Consider the following 12665-nt stretch of genomic DNA (forward strand, 5'->3'; position numbering starts at 1 on the left):
GCTGGAGGGAACTTGTTCAACCGACCTAGAATACGTCACAACCAAATGCCTCCCGCATTTTATTTTTTTATTTTACCTTCATTTAACGAGGCAAGTCAGTTAAGAACAAATTCTTATTTTCAATGACGGCCTAGGAACAGTGGGTTAACTGCCTGTTCAGGGGCAGAACGACAGATTTGTACCTTTTCAGCTCGGGGATTTGAACTTGCAACCTTTCGGTTACTAGTCCAACGCTCTAACCACTAGGATACCCTGCGCATTACCTCCCGCAAGAATTATCTTCGGTCATCGTCACAGCCGTGTATATTCCCCCTCAAGCCGATACCACGACGGCTCTCAAGGAACTTCACTGGACTTTGTGCAAACTGTAAACATCTTATAAACATCTGTTACGTTCCCCAGTTTCTGTGTTCTGTTTTGTATTTTAGTGTGTGTGTTTCAGGAGATGGCTTCTGGAAGTACTCCCCAACCAGCTGATTGGTCTACCCCCAGGCTAATTGTTGATTGGAGCTGACCCCGCCCCCTCGTCAAGAAGCAGCTGACACTAATCACCATTGCCACCTGAAGATAAAAGCCAGTGTTCTGCCCCAGGAGAGAGAGAGAGAGAGATGAGATAAGGAGTAGAGATTTGGAGATTTGGAGATTGAGAGAGAGAAAAATTAGATTGTGATATAGTGTTGGTTGTGTATCAGAAAGTGTGGTATGTACTGTTGTTGTTGGTAGCAGTTCTGTTGTTGTTGGTAGCAGTTTTTCTATGTCCTGTGTTTGTGAGTGTTTGTGAAATCGTTAATAATTACTCTGTTTCGTTTGTTCCCAGGGGGGAAGGAGAAGGCACTTTGGGAGTGCTTAGGCAAGAGGCCCGAGGGCATACATATACCCGTAGTATATTTACTGTCTAGGCACACTAGGTAAGACCTGGGCGGACCACCCCCTGTATTTTGGTTAGGGCACCAGGCGGTGTTATGTAAGTTAAGTGGATAGGCAGGTTAGATAGGATAGGGGGAACTTTGATATTTACTTTCTTTGCTTTGGTTCCGTCCAGCCCCTTTTCCCCATATTACCGTGTAAGAAAATAAATCCAAGTAAACGGTAAAATCTGCTTTTGTGTCATCCTTGCTCGCACCTACAGTCCATACCTCTTGCACTTCAGAGAGTTGAGTTATAGCAGGGAGTTGCGTTCCCTCTTCTCAGAGGCGTGCGTAACAACATCATATCCGGAAGTTGCATGTATTGTAGCTGGAGACTTGAAAAAAGCCAATCTAAGGAAAACACAACTGAAGAGGAAAACACTACGGAAGTTCGGCCAAACACATTACCAGTAGTACTCGCGCTTAAAAAACTCTCAACCATTGTTACTCTCCTATTCGGGATGGCTACAAGGCCCTCCCCCGCCCTCCCTTTGGCAAATCAGATCACGATTCCATTCTGCTCCACCCTTTCTACAGGCAGAAACTCAAAAGGAAGAACCCATACTAAGGTCTACACAACACTGGTCTGACCAATCGGAATCCATGCTTCAAGATTGTTTTGATCATGCAGCCTGAGATACGTTCTGGGTTGCCTCTGAGAATAACATTGACGTATACACTGACACGGTTATTGAGTTCATCAGGAAGTGAATCAATCAGAATCATAAACAGTCGATAGATGGCAGTATTCGTGCAAAGTGACTGGGAATATGGTTGAAAACAAACAGCCCAGTTACGCATAAGGCAATCTAACAGGCAAAAAGTCAGTACAGAGACAAAATGGAGTTGTATTTCAACGGCTCAGACACGAGACGCATGTGGCAGGGTCTCACGGACTACGAAGGGAAGTCGAGCAACGTTGCAGACACCGACGTCTTGCTCCCAGACAAGCTAAACACCTTCTTCGCCCGCTTTGAGGATAACAAAGTGCCAACAACGCGGGCCACTTCCGAAGACTGTGGGCTCTCCTCCTCCGTGGCCAATGTGAGTAAGACATTTAAGCGTCTTAACCCTTGCAAGGCTGCCGGCAAAGACGGCATCCCTAGCCGCGTCCAATTTGCTGGAGTGTTTACGTACATATTCCATCTCTCCCTATACCAGTCTGCTGTTCCCACTTGCTTCAAGATGTCCACCACTGTTCCTGTACCCAAGATAGTGAAGGTAACTGAACTAAATTACTATCACTCCGTAGCACTCACTTCTGTCATCAAGAGAGACTCTTTGAGAGACTAGTCAAGGATCATATCAATGACACCCACCTTACCTGTCACCTACTGCAATTTGCATGCCACCCCAATAGATACACGGATGATGCAATCACCATCACACTGCACACTGCCCTATACCATCTGGACAAGAGGAATACATTTACATTACATTTAACCTACATAAGAATGCTGTTCATTGACTAAAGCTCAGCATTCAACACCATAGTACCCTCCAAACTCCTCATTATGCTCAGGGCCCTGGGTCTGAACCCCGCCCTGTGCAACTGGGTCCTGGACTTCCTGACGGGCCGCCCCCAGGTGGTGAAGGTAGGAAACAACACCTCCACTTCACTGATCCTCAGCCAGAGCCCGGACCTGAACCCGATCGAACATCTCTGGAGAGACCTTAAAATAGCTGTGCAGCGACGCTCCCCATTCAACCTGACAGATCTTGAGAGGATCTGCAGAGAAGAATGGGAGAAACTCCGCAAATACAGGTGTGCCAAGCTTGTAGCATCATACCCAAAGAAATACTGAGTAAAGGGTCTGAATACTTATACATTCGCTAACATTTCATAAAAACAGTTTTTCCTTTGTCATTATGGGGTTCTGTGTGTAGATTGATGTTGAAGAAAAAAAAACAATTTAATCAATTTTAGAATAAGGCTGTAACGTAAGAAAAGGTGGAAAAAGTCAAAGGGTCTGAATACTTTCTCAATGCACTGTATACCCTGGACTCAGACATTGATCGCTCTGATATTTCTATATTTCTTAATTCCATTATTTTACTGTTAGATTTGTTTGTTTCGTTGTGTATTGTTAGTTATTACTGCGCTGTTGGATCTAGGAACACAAGCATTTCGAGAAACACCCGCAATAACATCTGCTAAATATGTTAATGTGACCAATAACATCTGCTAAATATGTTAATGTGACCAGTAACATCTGCTAAATATGATCATGTGACCAATAACATCTGTTAAATATGTTAATGTGACCAATAACATCTGCTAAATATGTTAATGTGACCAGTAACATCTGCTAAATATGATCATGTGACCAATAACATCTGTTAAATATGTTAATGTGACCAGTAACATCTGTTAAATATGATCATGTGACCAATAACATCTGTTAAATATGTTAATGTGACCAGTAACATCTGTTAAATATGATCATGTGACCAATAACATCTGCGAAATATGATCATGTGACCAATAACATCTGCTAAATATGTTCATGTGACCAATAACATCTGCTAAATATGATCATGTGACCAATAACATCTGCTACATATGATCATGTGATCAATAACATCTGCTAAATATGTTCATGTGACCAATAACATCTGCTACATATGATCATGTGATCAATAACATCTGCTAAATATGTTCATGTGATCAATAACATCTGCTACCTATGATCATGTGACCAATACATTTTTCTTTGATTTGAGTACCATTACATTGAACATTTACATTTCAGTCATTTAGCAGACAGTCCTTATGCGAACGACTGAAAAACATTGTCTTATATCCTATCAGAACACCTGCAGCTGAAGTGACACCAGTGTTGTTTCATGCCCTGGACACAGAAAGTTCTTTGGCTGTGATTGTTGTTGTTTATTCAGTCTGGTCCAGAAGGATAAAAGCATGTGACTCTTTTCAGTGTGTGCTGTGCAGAATTGTCTCCAATGATGTAAGTTATATACTGTACATTCTGTCAGAAGGACATATGCTAACACGTTGCAAAGTGTCCTCACACGTTCACATAAATATACATAGATGAATGAATATATGACTGAATGCATATGGCCAGGCACATAAAGTGTGTGTGTGTGAATGTGTGCGTTGTCCTCACCCATAGCGTTGCTGTTCAGCAGTAGTACACCGTGAGCATCGGCGGTCGTCTCTAGACCCATATAGAAGGGATGCACACCATAGCCATTCAACTTATACTGTACCGGGAGAGATAGAGAGAGAGATTAAAAATGATGCATTAGATCAGAGAGTCACAGAGGTAATTTGAGTGGAGGCACAGATAGAGACTGGATACTGAGTTCCCTATGTGGAGGCAGAAAGAGAGAGACTGGATACTGAGTTCCCTCTGTGGAGGCAGAGAGAGGGACTGGATACTGAGTTCCCTCTGTGGAGGCAGAGAGAGGGACTGGATACTGAGTTCCCTCTGTGGAGGCAGAGAGAGGGACTGGATACTGAGTTCCCTCTGTGGAGACAGAGAGAGACTGGATACTGAGTTCCCTCTGTGGAGGCAGAAAGAGAGACTGGATACTGAGTTCCCTCTGTGGAGGCAGAGATATAGATTGCATACTGAGTTCCCTTTGTGAAGGAAGCGATAGAGACAGGTTACTGAGATCCCTCTGTGGAGGCAGAGATAGAGACAGGTTACTGAAATCCCTCTGTGGAGGCAGAGATAGAGACAGGTTACTGAGATCCCTCTGTGGAGGCAGAGATAGAGACAGGTTACTGAGATCCCTCTGTGGATGCAGAGATAGAGACAGGTTACTGAGATCCCTCTGTGGATGCAGAGATAGAGACAGGTTACTGAGATCCCTCTGTGGAGGCAGAGATAGAGACAGGTTACTGAGATCCCTCTGTGGAGGCAGAGATAGAGACAGGTTACTGAGATCCCTCTGTGGAGGCAGAGATAGAGACAGGTTACTGAGATCCCTCTGTGGAGGCAGAGATAGAGACAGGTTACTGAGATCCCTCTGTGGATGCAGAGATAGAGACAGGTTACTGAGATCCCTCTGTGGAGGCAGAGATAGAGACAGGTTACTGAGATCCCTCTGTGGAGGCAGAGATAGAGACAGGATACTGAGATCCCTCTGTGGAGGCAGAGATAGAGACAGGTTACTGAGATCCCTCTGTGGAGGCAGAGATAGAGACAAGTTACTGAGATCCCTCTGTGGAGGCAGAGATAGAGACAGGTTACTGAGATCCCTCTGTGGAGGCAGAGATAGAGACAGGTTACTGAGACCCCTCTGTGGAGGCAGAAATAGAGACATGTTACTGAGATCCCTCTGTGGAGGCAGAGATAGAGACAGGTTACTGAGATCCCTCTGTGGATGCAGAGATAGAGACAGGTTACTGAGATCCCTCAGTGGAGGCAGAAATAGAGACATGTTACTGAGATCCCTCTGTGGAGGCAGAGATAGAGACAGGTTACTGAGATCCCTCTGTGGAGGCAGAGATAGAGACAGGTTACTGAGATCCCTCTGTGGAGGCAGAGATAGAGACAGGTTACTGAGATCCCTCTGTGGAGGCAGAGATAGAGACAGGTTACTGAGATCCCTCTGTGGAGGCAGAAATAGAGACATGTTACTGAGATCCCTCTGTGGAGGCAGAGATAGAGACAGGTTACTGAGATCCCTCTGTGGAGGCAGAGATAGAGACAGGTTACTGAGATCCCTCTGTGGAGGCAGAGATAGAGACAGGTTACTGAGATCCCTCTGTGGAGGCAGAGATAGAGACAGGTTACTGAGATCCCTCTGTGGAGGCAGAGATAGAGACAGGTTACCACTGGGAATATCAAAGTCATTACTACCTGTTCCATGACAAAAAGGAACATGTTCATGTTAAATGTGATGGCTCTGAGGTATGCCTCTGTCTGTCTCTGCGTGTGTGTGTGTGTGTGTGTGTGTGTGTGTGCGTGCGTGCGTGCGTGTGTGTGTGTGTGTGTTTCGGGGACCTGGTGGCATTAGGACGTGGCATGATGTCACGAGTCAGAAGAGAAAGGTTGTTAGCTCTAACAAGGACTGACAGCTAATGACGACACACACAATCACACAAAAACGCACGAGCACACCCACACACACACACACACACACAAACACACACACACATAGGAGAGGCTCAAGAGGGGAACATACACACTGCAGTACCATGTGGAGTTGTCATAACAGCTCAGCAATTAAACAGGATAAAGCAGCCATGAGCAGACTTCTTGGCCCTGCGTGGGCATTATGAATGTCATCATTATACTGCTCCATCTGGTCAAATGCCAACAGACACTGATAGGAAGTTTTCAATGAAATATAATGTCTACTGTGTTTGGGAGCGTGTGTGTGCGTCAGTGCATGTGTGTGTGTGAGTGACTCACCCCAGGAGGCTGGTCCTTAGTGAACATGCCCCAGGTATTATAGTTGAGATCGTGTTTGTATGAGGTGTGTTCTGTCTCTCCAAAGCCATAGACATAATCTGAAGACAGACGTGTTGACACCTGGATGAACAGATCTGAGAAGGTAAAGCCTGGCAACGCAGAGTCCCATCTGAGAGAGGGAGAGAGCGAGAGCGAGAGAGAGAGAGAGAGAGAGAGAGAGAGAGAGAGAGAGAGAGAGAGAGAGAGAGCGAGAGCGAGAAAGAGAGAGAGAGATTTTTATTCATCCTTCACCAGCATGGTCATTGTTTGTACCCCATTCTCAGATCTATGGTGGTGTTAGCATCCAGTGACTGTGGCTATGAGGGAGGTCACTTACATTAATGTGCCAGTGCTCTTTCTGGTGACCTGGATGCCAAAAGGCTGTTTTTGGACCTGGACGATATAAAGTCTCTTGTTCCCATCTGTCTCTGGGGTGGAGGGGACATTAAGGGGGACAGGAACCTCAAACCGCTTATTTGTAGGGTCATAGATCTAGAGAGAGAGATAGAAAGACACAGATAGAAAGACAGAGAGAGAGAGAGAGAGAGAGAGAGAGAGAGAGAGAGAGAGAGAGAGAGAGAGAGAGAGAGAGAGAGAGAGAGAGAGAGAGAGAGAGAGAGAGAGAGAGAGAGAGAGAGAGAGAGAGAGAGAGAGAGAGAGAGAGAGAGAGAGAGAGAGAGCCATGAGAGCCATGTGACACCAACTGAGTCATTCCAATCTTTCAGTCAAAAGAGGGAAGGAACCTTAAACTGCAGCAGGTCTGCACTGTGGTATTTGATCTCCACTCTGAGAGAGTTTATGTCTGGAGATTCCGGTCTTCCGCTGCTCCGGAGCCCAGCGTTCCGCGTGATGTCGAAGATCCAGCCGGAAGGTTGCTCTATCACCGTGGTAGCGGTGTAACCATAGTCCTCTGGGTAGTAACACCACGGGACGCCTTCATTGGCAGACGTCTGGTCAGGAGAGAGACATTAAAAGTATCAACATGGGTGTTTTGATTAAATACCTCTGGAGGTGTGTGAGCGTGCGTGCGCGCGCCCGTGCGTGTGTGTGTGCGTGTGTGTGTGTGGGGGGTGTGTGCGTGTGTGTGTGTGTATATTTGAGACCCACCCCCCAGATGCAGCCCCTGGCCCGACACTTGGTCTCGTCACTGTCGGGCTCTGGGTAGCAGTCAAAGCGCTGGGTCTCTGGCGTTGGATCTCTGTTCTGATCCCATCGCACGATGTAGTTCTGACCCAGAGTCAGATTCAAATCTCTCAGATACAACACCTAGGACCAAGAGAGGAGGGGGGAGGGAAGTGGGAGATAGGTGACAGAGGGGGAGCGAGATGGGTGGGGGGACAAAGTGAGAGACAGAGAGTATATTTAAGCAATAAGTCATGATGGGGTGTGGAATATGGCCAATATACCACAGCTAAGGGCTTTTCTTATGCATTAATATGGAGTTGCTCCCCGCTTTGCTGCTATAAAAGCCTCCACTCTTCTGGGAAGACTTTCCACTAGATGCTGGAACATTGCTTTGGGGACTCACTTCCATTCAGCCACAAGAGCATTAGTGAGGTCGGGCACTGATGTTGGTCGATTAAGCCTGGCTTGCAGACAGCTTTACAATTCATCCCAAAGGTGTTGGATGGGGTTGAAGTTCTTCCACACCGATCTCGACAAACCGTTTCTGTATGGACCTCGCTTTGTGCTCGGGGGCTTTGTCATGCTGAAACAGAAAAGGGCCTTCCCCAAAACTGTTGCCACAAAGTTGGAAGCACAGAATAGTCTAGAACGTCATTGTATGCTGTAGCGTTAAGATTTCCCTTTACTGGAACTAAGGAGCCAGAACCATGAAAACAGACCCAGACCATTATTCCTCCACCACCAAACTTTACAGTTGGCACTATGCATTTGGGCAGGTAGCGTTGTCCTGGCATCCGCCAAACCCAGATTCGTCCATCGGACTGCCAGATGGAGAAGCGTGATTCATTTCTCCAGAGAATGTGTTTCCACTGCTCAGAGTCCAATGGTGGGAAGCTTTACGCCACTCAAACCGACGTTTGGCATTGCGCACGGTGTTCTTAGGCTTGTGTGCGGCTACTTGGCCTTGGAAACCCAGTTCATGAAACTCCCGACGAACAGTTCTTGTGCTGACGTTGCTCCCAGAGGCAGTTTGGAACTTGGTAGTGAGTGTTGCAACCGAGGAAAGAAGCAGGAGCTTGTGTGGCCTACCACTTTGCGGCTGAGCCGTTGTTGCTCTACATTTTTTTTTAAATGAACCTATTTTTAACTAGGCAAGTCAGTTAAGAACAAATTCTTATTTAAAATGATGACCTACTGGGGAAAAGAGGGTTAACTGCCTTGTTCAGGGGCAGAACAACAGATTTTTACTTTGTCAGCTCAATGATTCGATACAGCAACCTTTCGGTTACTGGCCCAACCCTCTAACCACTAGGCTACCTGCCGCCCTGAATTATCAGTGCTTAAAGTTGACCGGGGCAGCTCTAGCAGGGCAGAAACTTGACAAACTGACCTGTTGGAAAGGTGGCATCCTAAGAGCTCTTCAGTAAGGCCGTTCTAATGCCAATGTTTGGATATGGAGATTGCATGGCTGTGTGCACGATTTAATACAACTGTCAGCAATGAGTGTGGCTGAAATAGAGGAATCCCAGTAAAGAAAATTCCTCCTGACAGGTTAAACTGTAGGTAACCCTGGTCTGTCTGAGATATAGCTAACACTTCCGCCTACCTACCACCACCATGTTCGTACCTCTATCATCCATACCTACCACCATGTTAGTAGCTACCTCTATCATCCATACCTACCACCATGTTAGTAGCTACCTATATCATCCATACCTACCACCATGTTAGTACCTCTATCATCCATACCTACCACCATGTTAGTAGCTACCTCTATCATCCATACCTACCACCATGTTAGTAGCTACCTATATCATCCATACCTACCACCATGCTAGTAGCTACCTCTATCATCCATACCTACCACCATGTTAGTAGCTACCTCTATCATCCATACCTACCACCATGTTAGTAGCTACCTATATCATCCATACCTACCACCATGTTAGTAGCTACCTATATCATCCATACCTACCACCATGTTAGCAGCTACCTCTATCATCCATACCTACCTACCACCATGTTAATACCTCTATCATCCATACCTACCTACCTACCTACCTACAACCATGCTAGTAGCTACCTCTATCATCCATACCTACCACCATGTTAGCAGCTACCTCTATCATCCATACCTACCTACCACCATGTTAATACCTCTGTCATCCATACCTACCTACCTACCTACCTACAACCATGCTAGTAGCTACATTCTATCATCCATACCTACCACCACCATGTTAGTAGCTACCTCTATCATCCATACCTACCACCATGTTAGTAGCTACCTCTATCATCCATACCTACCTACCACCATGTTAATACCTCTATCATCCATACCTACCTACAACCATGCTAGTAGCTACATTCTATCATCCATACCTACCTACCACCATGTTAGTAGCTACCTATATCATACTTACCTTCCTACCTACCACCATGGTAGAAGCTACAGCTATCATACCTACCTACCTTCCACCATTTTAATAGCTACCTCTATCACACCTACCTACCTACCTACCTACCACCATGGTGGAAGCTACCGCTATCATACCTACCTACCTACCTGCCACCATGTTAATAGCTACCTATATCATACCTACCTACCACCATGGTAGAAGTTACCGCTATCATACCTACCTACCACCATGTTAATAGCTACCTATATCATACCTACCTACCTACCACCATGTTAATAGCTACCTATATCATACCTACCTACCTACCACCATGTTAATAGCTACCTATATCATACCTACTTACCACCATGTTAATAGCTACCTATATCATACCTATCTACCTACCACCATGTTAATAGCTACCTATATCATACCTACCTACCACCATGTTAATAGCTACACTTATCATACCTACCTACCTACATACCTACCACCATGAGAGAAGCTACCTATATCATACCTACCTACCTACCACCATGTTAATAGCTACCTATATCATACCTACCTACCACCATGTTAATAGCTATCGCTATCATACCTACCTACCACCATGTTAATAGCTACCTATATCATACCTACCTACCTACATACCTACCACCATGAGAGAAGCTACAGCTATCATACCTACCTACGTACCACCATGTTAATAGCTACCTATATCATCCCTACCTACCACCATGGTAGAAGCTATCGCTATCATACCTACCTACCTAACACCATGTTAATAGCTACCTCTATCATACCTACCTACCTACCTACCTACCACCATGGTAGAAGCTACCGCTATCATACCTACCTACGTACCACCATGTTAATAGCGACCTCTATCATACCTACCTACCACCATGGTAGAAGCTATCGCTATCATACCTACCTACCTACCTACCTACCACCATGTTAATAGCTACCTATATCATACCTACCTACCTACCACCATGGTAGAAGCTACAGCTATCATACCTACCTACCTACCTACCACCGTGTTAATAGCTACCTCTATCATCCATATCTACCTTCCTACCACCATGGTGGAAGCTACCGCTATCATACCTACCTACCTACCACCATGTTAATAGCTACCTATATCATACCTACCTACCTATCACCATGTTAATAGCTTAATAGCTACCTATATCATACCTACCTACCACCATGGTAGAAGTCACCGCTATCATACCTACCTACCTACCAACATGTTAATAGCTACCTATATCATACCTACCTACCTACCACCATGCTAATAGCTACCTATATCATACCTACCTACCTACCTACCTACCACCATGTTAATAGCTACCTCTATCACACCTATCTACCTACCTACCTACCACCATGGTAGAAGCTACCGCTATCATAACTACCTACCTGCCACCATGTTAATAGCTACCTATATCATACCTACCTACCACCATGGTAGAGGATACAGCTATCATACCTACCTACCTACCACCATGGTAGAAGCTACCGCTATCATACCTACCTACCACCATGGTAGAATATACCTCTATCATATCTGTCTACCACCATGTTAGTGGCTTACTCTATCATCCATACCTACCTACCACCATGTTAGAACCAATATCAAACTTACCTATCACCTTGGTAGTAGATACCTATGTCATACCTACCTACCACCATGTAAGTAACTCTATCACACCTACCTACCACCATGTTAGTAGCAAACCTCTATCATACCTTCCTACCACCATGTTAGTAGCAACCTCTAGCATACCTACCTACCACCATGTAAGTAACTCTATCATACCTACCTACCACCTTGGTAGAAACTACCTCTATCATACCTACCTACCACCATGTTAATAGCTACACTTATCATACCTACCTACCACCATGGTAGTAGCGACCTCTATCATACCTACCTACCACCATGGTAGAAGCTACCTCTAGCATACCAACCTACCACCATGTTCGGTAGCTACCTCTATTATCCATACCTACCTACCACCATGTTAGTACCACTATCATATCATACCTACAACCATGTTAGTACCACTATCATACCTACCTACCACCATGTTAGTACCTCTATCATACCTACCACCATGTTAGTACCTCTATCATACCTACCACCATGTTAGTACCTCTATCATACCTACCACCATGTTAGTACCTATATCATACCTACCTACCACCATGTTAATACCTCTATCATACCTACCACCATGTTAGTACCTCTATCATACCTACCTACCACCATGTTAATACCTCTATCATACCTACCACCATGTTAGTACCACTATCATACCTACCACCATGTTAATACCACTATCATACCTACCACCATGTTAGTACCTCTATCATACCTACCACCATGTTAATACCTCTATCATACCTACCACCATGTTAATACCTCTATCATACCTACCACCATGTTAATACCTCTATCATACCTACCACCATGTTAATACCTCTATCATACCTACCACCATGTTAGTACCACTATCATACCTACCACCATGTTAGTACCTCTATCATACCTACCACCATGTTAGTACCTCTATCATACATACCTACCACCATGTTAGTACCTCTATCATACCTACCACCATGTTAGTACCACTATCATACCTACCACCATGTTAATACCTCTATCATACCTACCACCATGTTAGTACCTCTATCATACCTACCACCATGTTAATACCTCTATCATACCTACCACCATGTTAGTACCTCTATCATACCTACCACCATGTTAGTACCTATATCATACCTACCACCATGTT

General features: G+C 45.0%; 1 protein-coding gene across 1 annotated transcript in view; it reads right to left on the minus strand.

Moving 5' to 3' along the window:
* Nucleotides 1–12665, minus strand: part of si (sucrase-isomaltase (alpha-glucosidase)) — a 116988-nt gene that overhangs the window by 44684 nt on the left and 59639 nt on the right. The window contains exons 25-29 of the mRNA XM_055895063.1: nucleotides 7442–7600; nucleotides 7078–7284; nucleotides 6672–6826; nucleotides 6296–6464; nucleotides 4037–4133 (exon numbers count right to left, since the gene is read on the minus strand). Coding sequence (XP_055751038.1) covers nucleotides 4037–4133; nucleotides 6296–6464; nucleotides 6672–6826; nucleotides 7078–7284; nucleotides 7442–7600 — 787 coding nt within the window. The remainder of the gene's footprint in view (nucleotides 1–4036; nucleotides 4134–6295; nucleotides 6465–6671; nucleotides 6827–7077; nucleotides 7285–7441; nucleotides 7601–12665) is intronic.

Source organism: Salvelinus fontinalis, chromosome 33 (assembly GCF_029448725.1).
Source record: "Salvelinus fontinalis isolate EN_2023a chromosome 33, ASM2944872v1, whole genome shotgun sequence".
Classification (NCBI taxonomy): Eukaryota; Metazoa; Chordata; class Actinopteri; order Salmoniformes; family Salmonidae; genus Salvelinus; species Salvelinus fontinalis.